Source organism: Mirounga leonina, unplaced genomic scaffold (genome assembly GCF_011800145.1).
Source record: "Mirounga leonina isolate KUSES-001 unplaced genomic scaffold, KU_Mleo_1.0 Mir_170, whole genome shotgun sequence".
Classification (NCBI taxonomy): domain Eukaryota; kingdom Metazoa; phylum Chordata; class Mammalia; order Carnivora; family Phocidae; genus Mirounga; species Mirounga leonina.
The window spans coordinates 34,282,796-34,305,551 of NW_023270433.1; the positions used below are offsets into that span (position 1 = coordinate 34,282,796).

General features: G+C 47.4%; 1 protein-coding gene across 1 annotated transcript in view; it reads left to right on the forward strand.

Annotated features, from left to right (window-relative positions):
• Positions 1-22,756, forward strand: part of PAX5 (paired box 5) — a 183,447-nt gene that overhangs the window by 98,942 nt on the left and 61,749 nt on the right. The window contains exon 7 of the mRNA XM_035016298.1: positions 7,154-7,283. Coding sequence (XP_034872189.1) covers positions 7,154-7,283 — 130 coding nt within the window. The remainder of the gene's footprint in view (positions 1-7,153; positions 7,284-22,756) is intronic.

The following is a 22,756-nucleotide window of genomic DNA, read 5'->3' on the forward strand; positions in this document are numbered from 1 at the left end:
CTTTCTTTCTTTCTTTCTTTCTTTCTTTCTTTCTTTCTTTCTTTCTTCTTTCTTTCTTCTTTTCTTTCTTTTTTTTTTCTTTCTTTCTTTCTTCTTTTCTTCTTTTCTTTCTTTCTTTCTTTCTTTCTTTCTTTCTTTCTCTTTTCTTTCTTTTTCTCTTCTTTTCTTTCTTTTTTTCAAGATTTTTAAAACTTATTCATTTGAGAGACAGAGAGGGCGCATGAGCAGGAGGGAGAGGCAGAGGGAGAAGCAGGCTCCTCGCCGAGCAGGGAGCCCGATGCGGGACTCGATCCGGGGACCCTGGGATCACGACCTGAGCCGAAGGCAGACGCTTACCGACTGAGCCACCCGGGCCCCGTACCTGGTGTTCGACTTAGCGTGCTTTTAGGCTCCCCTGTATGGCAGCACGCATCAGTGCCTTGTTCCTTTGTACTGTGGTGTAGTATCCCGTTGCATAGATAGACCACAATTTGTTAATGGCAGTGAACTTCGTTAACTTCATTTTGAAGCAGACTCCAGACATTGTATCATTTTATCTGTAAATGTTTTAGAATGACTCTTTAAAAGATGAGACCTTAGCAAGCATAACCATGATACCATTATCACCCCTAAAGAGTTAGCAAATCTATAATGTACTCAAAAAACTCAAATATACAATCTGTATTTGCATTTATGATAGCTTCGTAATACGCCACAATATTTTCTTTTACATTCATATTTTTTATAGTCTATTTGTGGGAGTCAGTGTCCACGTTGCGACCGATTGATATGTCTCAAGTGTCCTCCAACCTATCGGATCCCCTCCATCTCTCTTTCTTGCGTTGGAGCTCATCTGTCGAAGAGGGACTCCCTATTCTGTCTTGTGGCCACTTAGAGAGGCAAAGAGCCATCAGCGGTGGCAGGGGACTTGGAGATCACGTACAAGTCCTCAGACAGCTGGGGAAGCAGAGGCCAGGGAAGAGAGACAGCTGCCCCCAAGCCCCGGCTCCACCCCAGCTGCCCGAGGCATCCAGACCACTCTGCCTCCTCAGTCTCAGGTCATCAGGCCAGGCCCTGGGGACATAGCTCCCCCACTCCAGCTCATGTCCTCTGCTGGGTAGGTGTGTCGGTGGGCAGGTGTCTGGATGGGAGTGGCTGGCCTGGCGCTGGCCCAGCTCCCGAGGGCCACCTGAGGCTGGGCAGTGAGCCTGGAGGAGCTCAGCAGGGACGGGGAAGCCTCTTGGGCCGAGGTAGCCATCTGAGGTAGCCAGCCCTGCAGCCTCGTCCCCATGCCCTGCCCTCCTTCGTGCTGCCCTCCTTCTCACGTGTCTGTGTTTCTTTTCTCCTCCATGCTATGGCAGTGGTGCCCCGTGCTGATGAGACAATACTTGGTGCAGCCCCAGGCAGTCCTTTTCCAGGTAATTTCCTAGGGACCCAAATGACGCCCAGCACCCATTTTCCCGGGGCATGTGCCTCCTGGAGTCCCTTCTAGGATTCCTTATCCCTTGTGTTGCTTAGCTTCCCAAGTGCCATCCCTGTCCTTATCCTTCAGATCCTCACACCCGCCCTGGCAGGCAGGCAGCAAGGAGTTTGACTTAAATCTCATTTTATTAATGGGGAAAATGAGGCTCCAGGAGCTGGTCTGGCTTGCCTGAGGTCACACAGGACAGAGGGAGGCAGAGCTGGGGTGAGAACCCCGTGTTATCGCTCCTGGTTCACAGTTCTTTCTACCACAAGGTCAAAGGCTATACATGAGACAGATAAAAATTAGCTGAGGAAGTCCATTCCCCTCCCTGTACCTCACTTTCTCCATGTCGGGGAAAATGACCCTGAGTGTCTGTCTAGCTCAGACACTGGAGAGTTCAAGACTTTCCATCGTCTGGAGCCTGGTATCTGTGAGGAGGGTGTGCATACTTGCTGGTCTTGACCTTGAGGCCTTACAAGAATCGGTGGCTGTCGGGCAAAGAGTTTTATCCCCGTTGGTTGCCCTGGAGTGGACAGTCTGTGAAGTGCTGTCCTCAGTTCATTTCTCTTTCTGGGTCATGGTCAAGGATGGCACCAGGCGGCCCTGATGGGAAGGGAGCAGAAGCCCCAAATAGCATCCTAAGAAAGAACCCCAAGGGCTCAGAGGAGTCAGAAGTGTGGAACACAGCTATTGGCTGTGACTGCCAGCGGTGGGAGGAGGGGGGCCCTGTTCCCGAGCACGTGGGTGCACCAGCATACTTACGTACATGCGACCCGCCCCCGCCGTGTTCCGTCAACTCAGCCCTCGGCCCCCCAGATAACTGAGAGAAGTGGAAGTGCACTGTCGCGGTTACCAGAGGCACCGATTATTTCCTCTCTCTTCTCTTCCTGTCTCCTGACCTTCCTTTCTGGCTTTCTTTCTCTGTCATTCTTTTTACCCTGTCCAGTCTCCACTTTCACAAAGGACCTGAGGTGTCCTGCAAAACAAACAATTGCATGGACCAAAGTTAGTATGTTAAGGCTGAAAAAAAGTTCAGAAATAACATGGCGGAAGAGGGTGGGTCCTAACGCCAGGTGCCAGCAATGCTGTGGTTGCGGTGGTTGAACACTGAATTTGACTGAGCTTTCTGGCAGCCAAAGCAAAAAGGGGCAAACCGTGGTTTCCAGTGTTCCTCTTGCTCAACCACAGGCAGGCTAACTACTCATCAGGAGAGGAAAACAAAACGTCAGGGGTACTGAACTGCAGGAGGGATTGGCAAGGACTTTGACTATTCTTAAGGGCAGTGTTTTCCGAGGTTAAAAAAAAAAAGTTCTTAGTGTGGCTCTTTTATTTCCTCTAACTAATGTTGAATGCCTGGTATCTTCTCACAGACCAGTGAAAGCACTTCCCCAGAGGCTTTAACACATGGTGGCCAAGGACGTTGTTTGCTGGTCACCTGACTTGATGAGGGGAAAGGGGAGAGGGGTAGGGGAAGGTTAGCATATCACTTGGGGTTCTTGTTCAAACCCTTCTCAGTTAATTTTTGAGTGTTGTGGCTAATGTCATGCTACTGGACCGTATATTCACCCACCAAGCGCTTAGGGGGCTCTAGGGATGTTCCCTGTTCCATGATCTCAAGGCAGCCTAGAGGGAGATAGACAAATGGCCATTAAACATGGTAGAAGTATGGCAATGGAGGTCTGTGGACATAAGGAAGCATTGATAAGGAGTCACTATTTCTCTGTAGACGTAGGGGACCCGGGAATGGCTTCCCCAAGGAGGTGACGTTGGAGCTGGGTCTTGTGGACAGTGTAGGAGTTCTCTACGAGTCCTCCAGGCCGGGGTAGGACTGCCGGGAGTAGCTGAGGAGCAGGGGAGCCCAGGAGATTGGAGAGAATCATCGGCAGCTCCAAGGGACAGGCAGTGACGAGGACTCAGGGAATAATTACACACCAAAACTAAATGTTAGCATCCTCTGGCTCACGCAGGAGCAGAGTAAGAGATGTGGAATCCTTCCCAAGAAGAGAGTCTAGGTTTGGGCCAAGCCCTGCCACGTGGTGGTGGTGGGAGGTATAGATAGCCAAGGGCAGCTGAGGGAGGGTTTCCAAGTCCCCTGTCCCCAGGGCCCCCACTCTTTAGAGAAGTTCACTCTACCTTCTGGCAGCCAGTGGTGGTTGGGAGACTGGATTTTTGGACCTCCTACCACATGTGTAACACAAGTTAAAGATTTTTATCTTGGAAAGGGGATCCAAACCCAGCTGTCAAAGTGACTGGACAAACTTTGACAGTGAATTTATTGACCAAAACAAAATCAAATAGCTAAAAGACCCTTCCAACTGAGCATCAGAGACATTAAGAAGCAGAATATCCCCATTGGTCACCCTCTTGCAATTTTCTTAAAGCTAGGTTGGTTCTGCTTTCTTGGGGGAAATAAAGGCTTTCCCTTGCAGACCCAGCTGCCCAGCCTGGAGTCCAGGAAGGGGGTAGGTCTGGCAGTGGGGTACAGAGGGGCTCAGGGATGCTGACCTTTGGTTGAGATTGCTATCTGGCCCGCCTAAGGATGGCTCATTCATGTGTTCATCCATGTGTTCCCTGTGCAAGCCCATCAGAGTTGAATCCCAGCTTAACTACCTTTCCGTCTTTGCCTCTTTTACTTTCACTTCCTTCAACGATTGGCATGTGCCCTGTTTCCAGATCACTCCTGTCCTCTTATCTCTGAGCCTTCCTGCAGCACTTATCAGCCTTGGGGGTTGGGGATTGCTCAGACCCAGGTTCAGTGCCACCTGCCCAAGAGCCCTGTTCTGACCACTTCCCACTCCATGGTCAATGAATGGTTCTGCACTCCTGTTCCTCTTGGATAAAGCTTCTGGGCCATGTGTCTTTTCCCTCGGGGTTTGTGGATGAGGGTCAGAGAGCATGTCTGGCCTTCACATGTCGTCTTGTGCGCAAGAAAGGCTCAATAAACACTGAACATTCATTATGCTCAGGCCTCTGTAAGGGCACTGGTAATACAGAGAGGAGGGAGGCCTGTCCTCTACCCCAGAGTCCCAGGAACTCCAGAAGACACCATCTTGGAAGAAACCCTTACAGATTTGTTTTGACCTCCTTCTTTTTTTTTTTTGCTCATGACAATGCACTGAAGGAGCCATTTCAGTGAGCTTTACTTCCGAGTTCCTTTTTTAGCAAATTAGGCAGCTAATGCCATGACCAGGTCCAATTCTGTGGGGGATGAAGTCTAGACAGTGACCGTTTCTCAACAGCTCCTTGCTGCGTGGAATGAAAACTTTGCTGGTCCTGACCTGAAGCAAGAAAGACATCCTCATCTCCACCTAGTATATCTGTATCCACTTATATGTGAAACCAAGATTTCCAAAACAGGACTTTTGCTGTGTGTAAGAACCTTGGGTATTTTCTGTTCTAGTCTATTCTAATTTCATTTTTTAAAATACTGGCACTAGCAAATTGATTTTGCATCTGTTAACAGATCAGGCCTCACAGTATAAAAATCATCAGAGTCATTGTCAAGACTTTGGAGTCAGATGGATCCAGGTTGGAATCCTGGCTGTGGCACCTAGAAGCTGTGTGACTTTAAGCAAGCTGCTTCCCTTCTATCATAGGTCTCAGTTTCATCGTCTGTAAAATGGGGATAACATAGAACCTGCTTCATGGAGTTACTGTGAGGATTAAATGGAACATTCAGGTAAAGCTCCTCACACAGAGAAAGTGATCAATAAATGTGAGTTTTTGACATGGGTGTGAAGATTGTGGTTCTGATTGCCCTGGCATGACCACTTGGTGGGGCCAGCAGAGCAAAGGAGGGTCACCTGCCTCCTATGGAATGGTAGTCAGGAAGGACTTCCTGGAGGAGGAGGCATCGGATCAGGGTGGCAGGATGACTGGGACCCCCTCCTGTCCTCACAGTGACCAAGAACCCTGTGTGAGCATCCCAGGACCACTTGTTCCCAAGGATTTTTGGCTGGACCTAGAGCCAACCACGTTAGATGCCTTTGCCTTTCCCATTTAGGTCTCCAATCCACCTGGAATTGATTTTTGTGTCTGGAGTAAAGTAAAGATCCAATTTCTTTTTTCCCCCTTGTTTCTGAATGGATAACTGGTTACCCCCGCCCTGTTGATTAGAGTCCATCCTTCCCTGCTGATTTGTACATCCCTTCTCTCATATATCAAGGTTCCATATATGCACAGATCAGTTTCTGGACTCGCTTCTATTTCATTGATCTATTTATCTGTCCCTGTGCCAATCCCACACTGTCTTAATTACTACAGCTCTACAGTGATTCCTGATGTTGAAAGGCGTGTCCCTATCTTGTCCTTCTCCCTTAGAAACCTGTGCTCTTCTCTGCGTGTTTCAGAATCAGCCTCTGCTGGAGATGATTGAGAGCCCCAGGAGCTCCGGACAAAGCTGTCCTCAGTGAGGCTCATGGCAGGATGCCTGGGCCTGCAGTACCTCATGGACTCATGGCTGCCAGCCACCCCAGTTTGAGCTGCCCAAGAATTCTTTCTAATTCATAGCCTGAGAGAAGCACCAGGAATATGCCTGAGTCTGAGTCCCATCTGCCTGCCACTGGCCCAGGGGTTCCCCTGGTTACATGACCTGTGGCTCAGTCCTCAGCATCCTACCCAAGGTGCCCAAGACTGTTTGCTTCCCTTTCCCTGTCTGCCAAGGACATAAGCCTGAACAGACAGGGATATGCCCTCCATTGGCAAGGCCAGGGTCCTGGAGGGAACTGCTCACACTAGAATTTGGCATGCACACCCAAAGTCTTTGGCTTAGGTGTTTGTAAATATTTTCTTTACCTGAAAATCAGCCTGGGGGTTGGGTGGAAGGAAGAGACCTGGCATTCATGCTTCTCATTTCGTCTGTCCCTGAATGTGAAGACCCAGGCTGGCATCTTCTGGAGACCACTCTGATGGTGGGCTTGCATGCCAAGGAAATGACTCATCACAAGCTTTGATTTCATGAAATGGCTTAACGAAAGGAGCACGACTGTGGGCCAGGCGCCCATGGTTGGTGTGGCCATGCTCAATCTGAGGTGTGCGCCCCGCAGTTCTCAGCAGACAGGTGCTCACATGCTTTCGGGACTCAGAAACACTCGCCAAACCCGTGGTTCGTTTGGTTTTACTGTTTTGGATTTTGAGTGAGAGTTTTTGGAGGACGACTCTCTGGACTGGGATTCTGCCCTGTTGGCTGTGGACAAAGCCCTCTTCGCCTTGGGCCTCAGTTTACTCATCTACGAATTGAAGGCCTGGCATGATGATGTCTCGGACTCCTCTTAGCCTTGTTTCTGTGATTCTGCATCTGTGGTTTAAGAGCATTGAAATCGGACACTTTTCTCTCCATCCTCTTGGCAACAAGACTCTTATCTCTGCCTTGCTTTTGGTTACTGACCTCTCCCTCCCTGCTTGGAAGAGGCCATCTGTGGCCGCTGGGGCTGGGCTGGTGGCGTCTGCAGCCTCAGGAAGCTAGGGTGGGATTCTCGTGCAACTGCTCTGAATCCTGCCCACCTCCTCCCCCCGGGGGAGAACTGCTGAGTTTGGATACCGGTCTTGTTCTATTGAGTCGGACCTGCCTTCTCAACACTTGGGGTGGCCTTGGCGCCAGCATGGGCTAACCCAGCGAGGTGGCTGAACCCCAGGATGTGGTGCTGGCATTTGGCTGAGGTGCTTTGGAGTCTTGATACTGAGCTTTCTCTGTTTTGTTTCCTCTTTCAGACCACTGAGTATTCAGCGATGGCCTCGCTGGCTGGAGGGCTGGATGACATGAAGGCCAACCTGACCAGTCCCACCCCCACCGACATCGGGAGCAGCGTGCCTGGGCCGCAGTCCTACCCCATTGTGACAGGTGAGGGCATCTAGGGTGGAGGAGAGAGAGAGAGAGACTGAGATTGCCTGCGTGGTGGGAAGAGTGGCTTGGTGCTTTTGGACTTGACTGGCCATTTTTTGTTTTAATAAGGTTATGAGGTCCCAGAATTGGTCAGGCAGGAGACTGCTGGGGCTGGGGGTTGTGACTGTGATGAGACATGGCTTTCTGTTGCTCTGATAAAGCCAGAGGAGAGCAAATGCCAAATGGACCATGGGTTGGACAGACGGCAGGGGAGGCCCATGACAGAGGGGCCTCAGTGATTTTGGGATCTCCTGTGGGTAGGGCCTGGCGTTCAGTCCTTCTCATGAGAAGGATAGCCTGGCTGGTGAGACTTGAGAAAGAGCAGACTTCTGTCAAACTGTCATTGACATTTCAGATTTCCAGGCAGAGGCTGAGTCAAGAAGGGCAAGAGGTTTAGGCTGGAAGGTGCTTGGTGGATGCAAAATAGCTGCCTTTCTAGAAGGCCCAGGGCCAGCCTCTTTAGCTATCAGTATAAAGAGTTTGGACCCTGGAGGCACACTGCTGGATTTGAACTTGCCATTGACTAGCTCTCTAATCTTGGGTAAATTATATAAGAATTCTGGGCCATGTTTTAAAAAAAGAAAATCCCTAAAATGGGATTGGTGATAGCACCTGACCCATAGTGTTGTTGCGAGGATTAATTCGTCAATACATATAAGGTGCTTAGGCTCTTGTTTAGCACATAGCAAGCACCCAATACATGTTGCTGTTATTATTCCTCTCAGAGCCTTCTCTTGATGGCTGGTCATCATTGTGAGGCTTGGTGCTGCAGAAGGGCCTGGACTAGAAGGGCTGGGTAGATACCTCTTCCTCCTCCAGCAGCAGTGGGATAATATGGGAGGACAGACTCTGGAAGTTTGTCCAAGTTGGCAGGCAGGAAGCAGTCTCAGATACTAGACAGACAGATAGTGGGAGGCTTGGGGGTGGCGCTTAGGCCAGAGCCTAGGCGTCCAGCCCAGGGTAGCAGGATGTCCCTGTAGGCTGATAGGCAGGACATGGTAAGAAGTAACAGACAGGAGTTCTTAGAAGTATAGGTGGGCTATGGTTATGTCAGGGAAGCTGGGAACTGGGCTTAGGTTAGACCTTTTGGGGAGGGGGCTGGATGTCACATAGGCTCCAAGACAGTGAGAACCTAACCCTAAGACCTGTGCTGATATTTTGGCACTGGGGCTCATGGGGCTCAGACAGTGGGGGTCCTGTTTGCCCATCCTGACAAGAACCTGGAGGCAGCTGAGCTGGTGCAGGTGGGGAGGTGTCAGCATTGGGACAGGTATAGAGGCTGGGGAGCCTCAGTTAGAGGGAGGCTTTACTGACAGCACAGATATCCCCTGAGGTCCTCTCCCCCAGAAGGCTGCAGTTGGCCCAGGCAGCAGGTCTGGGCATGGATTGAGTTTTCAGATAAACCTTTGACCAAAGACTTATTCGTACTCCAGAATGAAGTCCGAATGATGCTTGATCTTTAAATTTTTTTTTAATTTTGGAGATAATTCTAGTCTCTAACCCATTCTTACTCTTTGTGTTGCTTTTAACTTTCATCTTTCCTGAAAACACATTAAATTACCTGCTGTAGAACATTAAAAGCACTCAGGTAGTGGATGGTATAGAAATGTACCATTGGAAGAAATATTTTCTGCCTTGTTCTGGGAAAAATAGAGAAAATGGGTTTTTTGGCATGCCCTTCCCAGAGGTGTGTTTTTCTGGGTGTTCATCGCTGAAGGGTATTTCTGTAGAGGACCATATAGGGCTATGAGAGCAAGATATGAGGTGGCAGACGAAAGCTGTTGGGAAAAATCAGTATTACATTACATGAAGAGCTCTTACTATATCTAAGACCACTTCATGATCATGTGCAATTCTGAGCTATTTTATTTTATTACAATTTTTTAAAATTCAGGGGCACCTGGGTGGCTCAGTCAGTGGAGCATCTGACTCTTGGCTTCAGCTCAGGTCATGATCTCAGGGTTGTGAGATTGAGCCCTGTGTTAGGCTCCACTCTTAGGAGGGAGTCTGCTGGAGATTCTCTCTCCCTTTGCCTCTGCTCCTCCCCCCCGCCACTCCCCTCTCTCATGCACACTCTAAGAATAAATAAATACATCTTGTTTGAAAAATTCAGTCGATTTTTTAAAAGTTCACCCATGTCTTGATTTTGCATAACCATATGCTTGATTTTGAAATATTAGAAGTATTCTAATTATAAATACAATCATTAGCTTTCTTGTGAGTAAACAAATAGCTAGCTAGAAAAATAATAGAAGAAGAGTCCTTTAACAATAGCACCAGAAAAACCCCAAATGCTGAGGAATAAACTTCACTTTAAACTCCACTAAGGACATGAAAGAGGGGCACCTGGGTGGCTCAGTCATTAAGCATCTGCCTTCGGCTCAGGTCATGATCCCAGGGTCCTGGGATCGAGTCCCGCATCGGGCTCCTGCTCTGCGGGAAGCCTGCTTCTCCTTCTCCCACTCCCCCTGCTTGCATTCCCTCTCTCGCTGTGTCTCTCTCTGTCAAATAAATAAATAAAATCTTTAAAAAAATAAATAAAATAAACTCCACTAAGGACATAAAAGAATAAATGGAGAGATATAACTTGTTCTTGGGCAGGAAAACTCAATATCATAAAGATGTCAGTTTTCCCTAAGTAATCTACTCATTCGCAATCCCAATCGAACTAGCAGCAGAATTTTTCTTTTTTTTGGAACATGTCTAAATGATACAAAATACTGGAAGAATAAGCACTCAAGGATCGCTAAAAAATTCTGAAATAGAGAAATGAGCAAAAGTCGTAGCCTATTTAAAAACATTATGATAAAACAGCAGCAATTAAAACTATTTTTTGTTTTTGTTTTTTACAGTTTATTTATTTATTTATTTAAGTAATCTCTATACCCAGTGTGGGGCTTGAAAACTCACAACCCAGAGCTCAAGAATCATTCCCTCTCCTGACTGAGCCAGCCAGGCGCCGCTAAAGCTATTTGTAACTGAAACTAAAGTAAACAGACAAATATAGTAAGTAGCATAAAGAGTCCTTAAATGGATCCAAATTATATGTGGGTGTTTATAAATGTAGTATTTCTTTTTTTTGTTTTGTTTTTGTTCTTTTTAAATTTTATTTTATTATGTTATGTTAATCACCATACATTACATCATTAGTTTTTGGTGTAGTGTTCCATGATTCATTGTTTGCGTGTAACACCCAGTGCTCCATTCAATACGTGTCCTCTTTATCAAATCAGTAAAGATAAATCATTCAGTTAATGGTGTTCGGACAACTGGGTTTGTTGGATAGATACCCCACTTTTTATATCAAAAAAAAATTCCAAGTTGATCTAAACTTCGTAAAAAATGAAACCAATAATAAACTAGAAAAAAACGAGGGATACTTTTTATAATCTTAGAGTGGAGAAAGCTTTAAAAATCTGTTCCAAATTATAAAAGACAAAGAAAAAATAATACAAATGGCAGTTAAAAATGTAAGTCTTTTGTATGTAATGTAAAATTCAGAATTATTTATAATGGCAAACAAATGGAAACAATGCAGTGTCTGTCAATAGGAGCTGGTTAAATAAATTATGGCTCCTTCATAGCACAAAATACTATGCAACCAATTAAACCAATTAAAAAGAATTAAGTAGAGCTGTCTATGCCGAAATGACGAAATGTCCAAGATATATTTTTAAGTACATAAATCCTTTGTAAAATACTGTGTGAAGTATGATCCCGTTGGTTTGGAAAAATATAAAGGACACACACACAGAGGCATGGGTGCACACAGACAGGTCGGAGGCTTGTAGATTCCCTAGTCCTTCCCCTGCTTTATGAGGCATTGTGATTTTGGGGTTCTCTGCCCAGTCCCAGCCAGCATCCCCTTGGGATAGCAGATATTAACAATGCCCCTTTACTCTCCTAAAATAAAGTTCATAAAAACAATCTTCACATCTGATTTCAAATAAAATAAAAATAATGCCTTAATTATGAGATACAGGAAGAATGAAAGTGAAACTGTTTATAATTAAATACTATGTACTTTGGGGGCGCCTGGGTGCCAGTTGGTTAAGCGTCTGCCTTTAGTTAGGGTCATGATCCCAGAGTTCTGGGATTGAGCCCCAAGTTGGGCTCCCTGCTCAGTGGCGAGTCTGCTTCTCCCTCTCCCTCTGTGCCGCGGCTCATGCTCTCTCTCATTCTCTATCTCAAATAAATAAATAAAATCTTTAAAAAAATACTATGTACTTTGATAAGTAAATACTCTGCCTGATTAAACTGCAAGACATAATGAAGTAGTTCAGGGCCTGCCCCGTGCACAGAATCACTGTGAACGCCACAGCCCTGAGCAGGCTTAGGGACTCGTACTTACTCATACAGTGAGCATGATTTTATGAATAGGTGAGGAACTCCTGGCAAAGTTCCAAGTAAAATATTAAGGTACAAGCTTTGCTCGGTTTACACAGTCGTTGCATTCCTAGAAAATTCAGTGTATATTAAGACCATGGAAATTGCAAGTTCACATTTATATGCAAATGAAGTTCAGGGCTAGATTTAAATAATTATAAACAGATTTTTCACCTGTCCTGTTGGGCAGGACATGACAGTCGTGCAAGATGAAAGGAAACTTCACAGGGGGGACTGTTCCACCACAAGGCAGTGATGCCTCTCAATCGTTGAAAAGCCCCAACAAATTTTCCAAACACCCTCTAGGGGGCAGTTGCTGACCCCACTGAGAAGGGCTAGAACACCTTGAAGGAATGCCCCCAAGAGCTGTTAGGATGGCCTCCATGTGACCACGGGGCAGTGATTGAATTCCACTTGTGTTCGTGGATGTGTTGACACAGTTCTGAACTCTACGGGGAGACCAGCCCCATGCCTTACCTTCTCTGCTCCCCACAGAGCCCAGAGCGTAGTTGGTGCTCAGCTGGATTGTGAGCCAGCTCAGGGCTCTAGCTGGAGTCCGGGGGAGGGGTGGGGTGGGGGAGGTGGCCTCCATCCTGCTCCATCTCGGCCCTTACACTCTGTGCTGTGCAGGGAAGATCTCATTAGAGAACAAGTCGATTTCTCTCCATCGTTTATATGCCACATTAAATATTAAGTTAAACTCCTGCTCTACCAGCCAGGGCCACGGTTCAGAAACTGCTCACCATTTGCAAACCAGTGACATGGCCAGCCCATTTCTGCATCATCAGCAGTTTGGGATCATCCTGATTGGGACTAATTATTTGCAGGTGTGTCCTTGGGCCACAGGCCTGCCGATGGAGCAGCCCCTGCGCCTACCTGCCAGGGAGGACAGCGGGTGGGATGCCAGGCTCCCTGCTTCTGCTCACCTCCCTACTGCTGAAGGACCCAGCAGTCTTGCTCTCAGCGGTGCCCACCTGACCTTTGCCTGGAAGAACAAAGGAACGGGGGTAGCCTGTATCCTTGCCAGCCTTCTTCCCCCGAGCACCATCTTTTTGCATCAGCTGTTAGAATGGAGGGAGGAGACCGAGGGAGGCTTCTTCTCCTCAAATAAGTTTGGTGTGGTGGAGGACCGGGGGGAGCCCTGGGCACTGTCCCCTCTAAGCAAAAGAGACAATAGCGGGGCTGCAGATGAGCACCCACAAAGACAGACGGAATGATGCTAAGTCCCTAAGACCAGCAGCTCTGATTTGCTGTAACCCTAGGTTCAACATCTGGAGCCTCAATACCCCAGACTTGGCAGCCCAAGAAAGCCCTCCGCCTCTGCCTTTTTCGTCAGCAATAGCTGAAGACTGGAGGAAAGAGCACTAGATTGGGAGTCAGAGCAATGGGCATAAGCCTGGACTTTCCCACTTAATTGTCCTGTCCTTCAGCAAAAAGATTGTCCTCTGGGCCTCAGTTTTCCTGTCTATGAAATGGGGATGGTGATTCCTGTCTATGAAATGGGGATGGTGATTCCTGCCCTGCATGTCTCCTTTGGCTGTTGCAAGGATATAATGAGACAGTGGGGGGAGAGAGTTTGAGAACCTCGACAGGGGCATCTGAGGATGTGTGGGTAGTTGAGGGAGAAGGTAATCTGGAGGGTCCAGGAGCCCGTGTTGGCACTTCCCAGCCTCCCTCAGGACAAACATCCCGACCACAGATGGGCAGGGTGGGAGGGTCATGCAGTCCAACTGCTCACCTGATAGCTGGGGAGACCCAGGTCCAGACAGGGGAGGTGACTTGCTCAAGGTCACATCCAGTGAGTTAGAGCTGGAACTAGCGCTCACTCAGAGCCCTGACCTTTGTGGCCTGCTGCCATTATGTGGTGGGATGGACCAAAAAAAAAAAAAAAAAAATCCCAGTCTAAATTTCCAGAGGGCATTTCTTCTAGCATGTAATTGAGAATGTCAGCAGGAAAGCCAGACTGCTTAGCTTGAAGCCCAGTGTCACCATATTCTGGCTGGCTGACCTTGGGCGGGTTACTAACCTCCATGCCCAAGTTCCCAGCTATAAAACAAAGCCCAGACAGAACCCGCTCATAGGCTTCCTGTGAGGATAACACGCATGGTCCATGCAGAGTCTTAGCACAGTGCTTGGCACCTGTAAACACTCAACAGATGGTAGTGATTAGTGTGTTTCTGGGCTTTTGTTCCCAAAAGTCTGGCCAGTGCCAAGCCACTCTGAATGGCTGACCACTTGTTCATCTGTCCACGGGTAGCACTTCCTCGGATCTGTTTGTCATGGGCCTTTGAGGCTCAGTCAGACCCAACGAAATACCTCACAGTGAAATCATAATGAATAGCAAAAACTAAAATATGAGAAATTCCTTATGTATCCAGTCTGCCAAAGATGCCCCCAAAAATATAATTAAAGCTACGATATAGCATCATATCTTATAACCAAGGGCTCAGCCCTGGAGCTTGCCTAGAAATCCCATGGACAATGCTGGGGTGTCAAAGTTGTGTGAGCTGGAAAAGAGCAAAACATGAATAGTTACTGTGTACTGGACTCCCACCATGTGCCCAGCTGGAGGACGATGGTGGTCCTGGTGGCCAGTCCCTGCCCTCACCGGCTTACCTGCTGGGAAGAGCCAGACAATTCACAGCAACCAGAGGGAAAAAAACTTAATTTTGTCATGGCTCGTGTTTTGGAGAAACCTGTTTGAAGAGTAATGGTGAGTGGGGGTGGGGAACAAAGCAGAGCCTCTCTAAAAGGGTGGCATTTGATCTGAGATCCCAGTGATGAGAAGCTTTGGGAAGATTTGGGGGAAAGGTATTCCTGACAAGATCCAGCCTCAGTAGATGCCTTTTAACTGTAAAATGAATGAGTGAGTGAGATTTGGAAAGGGTGGGACTGTTTCTGCTGCTAGTGGGGCCCAGCCCATAATCAGGCTTCGGGGGCTCTTAAAATCAGTGGAAATTAACTTCACAGGTTGGGCGGCCCCTCTCTTCACCTACCCAAGGATTTTTCTACATCAGGGCTTGGTTACCTCTGGTGATGGGGATTTCACCACCTCAAAGGCAAAGAATCTTCAAGCAGTACTTACCTGAAGCCATTCTCCACTGAAGTGATTTTGATTTCTTTTCCCACTAGCAACCCCAGCTTGAAGGGTCTGCAAAGTCCAGATAGGCATCTACACTATGAACCCGTAGACCCAGCCACGGCCCAACACCTCCCTCAGCTGGCATTCTGTATACCCACAGTGCAGCCCAAAGGTTGTTTGGTCTGCATAGTGTTTTTTAAACTTAAAAAAAAAAAAAGAAAGCTTAGATTAACATTTTAAAGATCAGAGGAGAACAACCCAAATGTCCATCAGGGAACTGTTGAAGTCAGGAGTAGTTTAGCCATCCACTGCACTGTTGTGCAACTGTAGGAAAGAACGAGGACACTCTCCATGTCCTGGTAGGAAAGGATCTTCGAGATACATTATTCATGAACAAAGCAAGACTAGTGTGTACAGAATGCTACCTTTTGTGTAAAGAACAGAAGGACAATGGGAATGCATATTTGTATTTGTGCACACATGCATAAAGAAACCCTAGAAGGATATTCGGGAACTTAATAACTATGTTTAGGCAGAAGCAGTGAACTGGGTATGGGAAGAGGACTTTTTACCAAATATCATTTACATGTTTAATTTTTCAAATGTTGTCAATATGTGACTATCAAAAAGTTAAATTTAAAAGTGCCTGAAAGTCAGGCGATTTAACATAAAGATTAAAACGTCTCACTTGTCTTGGAAAATTGAAAACCTTGTCCCCCTTGGGTCCACATTGCCATATAGCCACACTCGGTAGAGCTGTGAGTGGCCGCCCCTCTGGGGGGTGTGGCGATCTCCCGTTTGCCCTGAACTCTTGGGCAGCTCAGTCATTTACCAGGCCAGCCACTGCTATGGGCTTACGAGTTTTTGATTTTGCTCCAGCCCCTATCATTCCTCGTCTCCTCTTGTTCCTACTCCTGCCCCCACAGAAAATCCCTCTGTGAAGCCAGGAAGGGCTGCCCACAGGCTGTCCAACTGGCCTTGCCTGTGTCTGACTCCAGGCCTTTGCCCAGGCCGTTCGCCTGCCTGGAATGGCTTTCCCCAAATGTCAGCTCAGCGTGTAACCCATCCCGTGGGGAAGGCCTGGGGTGCTGAGTGTAAGTTCTCGAGAACGTGCAACAACACGGTATTTCATCCCAGTGTAGTGATGTCACATTCTCTCCAAATGAAATGTTGTGCTTCAGGGGACCACACCTGTAGAGAAAACTCAGCATGTGAGATTGGAACTTTCCCCAGAGATACAAGGCTATTTGCATTCTAGAAAGATTCAAGGTGAATCCGATTAGGGTTTAAAGTATTTGGTTTGGGATTGTTAAATAGACATACAGTTATAGATTCTATAGACACCTGGAATTTTGGAATCTTAGTGTTTGGAAGGATATTCAGAGGTTCAGAGAAGCTGAAGGTCTGATCATTTTGAAGCCAAAATGAAATTCAGGTATCTCCATAATTAAAATGCACATCAAAGGAAAATATGATTTGCTTTCAGGTTAGCACAGTGTTCCTAAGAACTATTTGTTGAATAAATGAATTAATATTTGTGGAAACGCAGTGTCAATTAAAAAAAATAATTTCAGCAGAAAGTACCGTAGTTGTTTCTGACCTTGTATTTTGTAGGATAAAAATAAACAAAGCTGGATGGCCGTCCTGGTAATGCACTCATAGATTTTTACACTTGCGAGCAGCTTGGAAACCGACCTTTCCAAATAGCCTTCGAACATGTCTCTGGGCCTCCAGCTTCCCAGCCCACCCTGCTGTGATCCATCTTCCTAAAATAGCGATTTCATTAGCTTGTTCTCCTGGTCAGAGATCACACACTGCCTTGCCATTATCTGGAGGAGAAAACTGACCAAACCGTAGTGCCTGGCAATTTGCAGAGAGCTGCCATTCATCATTCAATCGCTTGCTCACTCATCTCTTTATCAAAACCCAGCATCTTCTTCCTGTCAGACCATAGCCTAGCCTGAGCCTTGAGGATTGTAGAGTCCCTGCCCTCAACATGCTCATAGTCTGATGGGGGAGGCAAATGTACAAAGCAAAACAAAATAAACAAGAAAAAGAGAGATACCATGGGAGAAGCCATGGTATGTGAGGGCACCAGGGAGGGAATGGTGGCCTCTCTTTGACTGTGGGCTTTGGGGAACATTTTGTGGAGGAGGCCATGTCTAGGCTGTTCTGGGAGAGCCTGGGACTCCAAGCTTCTGTTCTGAAGCTTGGTTTGTTCTCTTGCAATACCCCTTTCATAATTCCTTTAAAAAAAAAACACTATCTGAGAGAGAGAGAGCACACGAGCAGGGAGAGGGGCAGTGGGAGAGGGAGAGAGAGAATCTCAAGCAGACTCTGTGCTGAGCGTGGAGCCTGATGAGGGGCTCGATCTCAAGACCCTGAGACAAGAGTCAGACACTCAACCAACTGAGCCACCCAGGCGCTCCTCATGATTCCTTTTTAATCACAACATAATATATGTCCATGGTGCAATAAAGCCAAGTGGCACATAAGTGTATATAGCTGCATGTGACCATATCCCCTCACCCCATCCCTAACCTATTCTGCTGATGCCATCAGAGTCGGTTTGGTCTGTGTTCTTCCAGAAGCTCATATATATATCAGATTATATACATGTGGTTTATTTCCTACAAATGGTTTTTTACTGCTCATACTGTTGTTCAATTTTTTGAAAATTTTATTCCACGTTTTATGGACACCCAACATGTCAATAGGGACAGAACTTCCATCCTCTCTAATGTTCTGGATGAACCATCATGAACTTTTCTCAAGCAATACAGGCTGGAGAGTCCATGTTTTCAGGGCTAAGGGGCGAATCTCTATCAGCATTTGATACCGGGGCTTGCAGATGGAGAAGGACAGGAAGGAGGGCAGGCAGGGTACCTTGTCCCCCAGCGCTGGTGGCTTAAGACAGCTGACTTGGGGCCCTGCAGCATCTCCTATGCTCAGGGCTGTGGGGGGTGAGGTGTGGTTGCTAGGAGCACATCAGGGAAAGCCGCAGGGAGGCAAGCTTTAGTTGAGTGTGAAGAAGAACTTTTTAACAGTTTGAGCTCTCTGAAACTGGAATAGGCTGCCTCAGGAGATAATAACAATGATAGTGAATATTTATTGAGCATTTGTTATGTGCTTTGCTTCATTTCATCCCTCATTCTGTGAAACATAGGTACTCTTTTTGTCCCAGCTATCAGTTAAAGAAACTGCTTGAGGTCACACATCAGCAAGTAGCAGAGCTGGGTTTTCTCCTGACTTCTGCACTCTGTGGTTTCTATTGGTAGTAAGCCCCATGTCATCAGAGGTATCCAAGCAGAGCTCTCCACGTTCACCCACAGCACAGTTACATTAGCAGCCCCTGGGGTCCGTGGAAGCTGATCAAAATTACACCATCTCTCATATAGACTCTGGAGCCAGACTGCCTGTCTTTAGATCCCAGCTCTGCCCCTTGTGAATTGGTGACCTCATTTGCTCAATTGTTTGTGTGTGAGTGTGTATGCCTCAGCTTCCTCATCTATAAAATGGGGATAGAAACTTGTTCTGTGGTAAAGTAAGTTATTTTCAAAACCACCAAAAACACTGCTTGGAACACCGTAAGTGCTATGTGTTGATTTAAAATTTTTGATTAAAAATAAAATAAAATTTTGGAACTCAGGAAAACAACCTGAGCCAGAGAGCCTCGGGGTCCTCCACAGCAAGAGGATGGTGAAAGAGCTTACTAGGGGTGGGACCTGTCCAGCCTGGAGCAGGTCGCATGGCTCCCCTCTTCTGAGTGTTCCACTGGCCTCCTGAATTAGTTTTTAGCTGCTGCTATAACAAATTACCAGAAGCTTTGGGGCTTAAAACGACATACATTTATTATCTTAACCATTCTGGGGGGCAGAAGTCCTAAAATCAAGGAACTGTATTTCAACTTCTGGAGGCTCTGGGTGGGGTGGGGGGAGGGGAGGAATCCTTTTATTTGCTTTTTCCAGCTTTTTGTAGGGGTTGCCAGCATTCCTTGGCTCATGACCCCTTACACCATCTTCAAAACCAGCAAGGTAGTATCTTTTTCTCCCCTTTGATTTCTGCTCCTGTTGTCACATTTTCTCTCTGTGACTCTGACTTTCCTATCTCCCACTATATAGACCCTTGGCTATTACATTGGGCCCACCTGGATAATCCAGGGTCACCTCCACATCTCAAAATTCCTGATCTAATCACAAAGTCCCTTTTGCTTTGTAAGGTAACATATTTATTCACAGGTTCTGGAGATGAGGATGTGGGCATCTTTGGAGGGGTCATCATACTGTCTGCCACACCTCCCCAGGGCTCAATAGGAAAGTCTCCTTGAGGACTCCACATCCCCTCACACCTGACCTGACTCACCATCTGGGAGGGAATCAGGCACCTCCTTTGCTCTGTGTCTGCCTGACCTGTCCCCACGACGTCTTCCAGTTGCTGGTCCTTACTCGGTCTCCATCTGCCCCACTGTCTTGACAATTGTACCCTCCCCAGGTTGCCCAGGGTCAAGAGACTGGACTTTTGGTGCTGGACGAGCCCTTAGGGATCATCTAGTGCAACTCCCTTGGTGAGCAGATAGGAACACTGAGGACTGAGAATTCAGGGTCTCCGAAAGGAAGACAGATCTGGAATCCACATCCCTTGACTCCTATTCTAGTGCTCCTCCCTCCATGCCAGACTTAACCTTCGATCCTTCCAGAACAGGACTATTTCCCTTTCCCATCCTTGTTTCTCAGCCCGACTGGTTACTACCATCTGTCTACCTCATCTATGACTCTGTCCATGGAACCCTTTATCCAGGCCTGTGTTTTGTGTTTGTTTTGTTTTTTTAACCATTGTCCAACCCTGCCATGCCTGGCGTGACTCCAAGCCTTTTGCTTCTGCTGGTTTCTCTGCTTAGAATGCTTGTCATTTGCCCAGAGGTGGCGGCAGTCTGCCTTCAAAGGAAGAGCCCTGGGCTGACTGGAGTCAGGATCACAGGTCTTCATCCCAGCTCTGCCATGCTCCTTGCTGGCTTTGGGGACACCTTCACCTGCCCAAGCCTCAGTTTTCACATCTGCTAATGGGAATTACAGTCTGGGCTCATCCCCTCACGCAGGACTGTGGTGAAGGGCACATGAGCCCTAAGTCATAAGCTGTGCCCTTTCTTGTGACTTCAGGGAACTTGTACCACCCTGACTGTGCCAAGTGCTCAGGTCCCGTCTCCCAACAAGAGGGAAGATGTGAGCCGATGGAGGGTTTTGCCTATAAAAGGCTTTTGTGACACCTGCTGAGGACCTGAGGAGCCAGCAGGCCTGCCAGCAGTCTCTGCCTGAATGCCTTCAGGGACTGTCCCCGGGGAGCAGTCCCCAGGTGCTACCTCCTCCAGGAAGTCCTCCTACTTACCCCACAATCAGAGTGATGTCCCCCTCACCTGGCCCCTGGGGATCAACGAATCTGTTCTTCTGTTGTGCCTTGATATGTGATTCTTTGTTACTAGCCTAACTTTCTCCTTAGACTACGAGGTTCTGAAAGATATCTGCTTTCCCCACAACAGCCTAGCATGGAACTTGAACATAGTAGGTACTCAGGAAGTGTTTGATGCATGGATGGATGGATGAACAAGTGAGCTGTCCACTGTGATTCATTGTTACTAATTGCCCCAAACACTACCATCCTAGGTTATTACCAAGATTATCAACCTTGTAGGTTATGATTCATACATTCATAGCACTCTGATGAGCATAAGGCACATTTGAGTGCAAGGTATTATCACAATTATTTCTTTCCAAATGCATTAACTTCTACAGGCCTGCCACTTTTTTCCCCCCAGTGTTCACAGCCCAGAAAAAGCCTCTCTCTAATTTATCTCAGTTAGCTCTTATTTTCATTCACTGAGGGGCTGTAGAATTCTACTCTCACCTTAGATCTTCTATAAATGTTTGGTAAGGCTGGTTTCAGCATGGATCCTTACAGGCACCTGTTGTATGTCCGACTTGCCCATCCAGAGATGTGTTTACCTTTCCAGACCCACTGCTTCCTTTTGTAAGTCTCTGTTAACCCAGGCCTGAGAAGGTGTCACATGCTCACCTCAAGGGTAGGGTGGTCACATAGTCTATCTGGGGAGTCGGCTCTAGGGTGGAGGCAAGGGTAAGAGCCTTCTCCCCAGAGCTCATCTCAATCCTGAACAGGATCCAAGAAGCCAGAGTCACCAGCAGGAGTGATAATACTTACCTCCCACTCACTAGGCACCAGGAATCATTGTAAGCACTTTATATATGTTAACTTGTCTAATCTGCCTAACTACCCTATGAGAGAGTTAGTCTTATTACCCCCATTTAACTGATGCAAAAACTGAGGCACAGAGGAGCACAGAAATTTGCTTAAGGTCACACAGCAACTACGTGGTGGAGCCAGGTTTCAAAGGCAAGTAGTCAGATTCCAGCAGGCACACACTTGACCAGTGTGCCACACTCTTTCTCACCAGCCTGGCGTCAGTGGCCAGCAGGAGATCTGACCAGAGGAGCTCTGAGTCAGGCAGAGCCTCATGTGGAGAACAGACCACAAACAAGATTGATGGGTGGATCAGGGCCACATGTGATGGTCGTGGCTGACGTGGCTCTTTCCCAGCTGGCTTGGCAGGATTACGGTATTTTTTGTAACCAGGAGTGTCAGTCTGGATAGTTGCTCAAAAGGTATTATTGCCCAAAAGAAGACCATAGCTGGCACAGCTAGCCATCTGTGCCAAAAAGGGGATAGTTTAAAAACAGAACAAAACAAAACACCTGTGGTTTTATTATTATCTTTAAATCTCTTTTGTACTAATGAGGCTGATGGAGTAAAAGACTCCCATAGAACCCAGCCTGGAGCCACAGAGCCCAGGGTATGGTTCCCTGTCCCCCTCCGGTCCCAGAGCCCGTTTCAGCTGGCTCCTACCCCAGGCTCAGCGAGCCTGGCCTGTGTTAGTCTGGGCTGCCTGGAGCATGCCCAGCAACTGCCCAGCTTCTCTGTGGGCTGAGCGCACCTCTGGCAGGGACTGGCCCAGCCCATGGCACCCCCCAGAGGAATCCCTTCTTTGACCTTTGTAATTATTCCTGCTCAATCTTCCTTCGTGTTTTTTTCCTCCCCCCACCCCCCCTTCCGAGGTGCTCGACTCCTGCACTCTCTCCAGTGTATTAAGGATGTGAGTGAAATTGATGACTGGGATGTCTCAGGTCTTTATGATGATGAATGACTTTCACTGCCAAAGCTTTTATTGTCTGTGATTTGGGAAGAAGGGGGAACTGATATATCAAGACTGCCTGTCACACCATTTAATACAGTTATAAATCCTGACGTCACTAACTGGTGGTCAGGAGCTGGAGAATTCCACCGGCTGCCGCTTGGCCGAGAGCCTTTATGGATTTTTTCCCCTCGCCTTTCTTTGCTTGACTGTCACAATTGTGTTTTGGGAGGGGGGATGGGAATAGCTGGATGATGACTTTAAATATCCCAGGGGCAACCTGGGTCAGAGTGGAAAGTGGGAGTCCTCCCTACCCTAAAGGAAGGAGGAGATGGTGGGCCTTTGATTCTAAGGTGAGCAAGGAAATGATTCAGTGAAGCCAAATTCTAAAAGTACGCAAATATCTTCCTGCATTACTGTAAAGGGTGAGACACGCTTACTGATTGATTTCACATCTCTTATCTTCAGATCTTACTTCCATCCTTGGGAGGGTGGCAGGGAGAGGCTTGACCCCCCTGTTAAAGAAGAAACTGAGGCTCAGTAAGGCAAAGTGGTTTGGCCAAGGTTATGCCACACTAGGCAGATGCAGAAGGCAGCTCCCTGGGTGAAGCCAACAGAACATCGCCGTTAGGAACTTCGAGCATAGCGTCAGACAATGCTGGGTTCCAACCCTAGACTCCCCCGTCTAGCTGCTGATCTTGGGAATGCCCCTTCAATTCTCTGACCCTCAATTTCCTCACCTGGAAATGGGAATAACACTTCCTC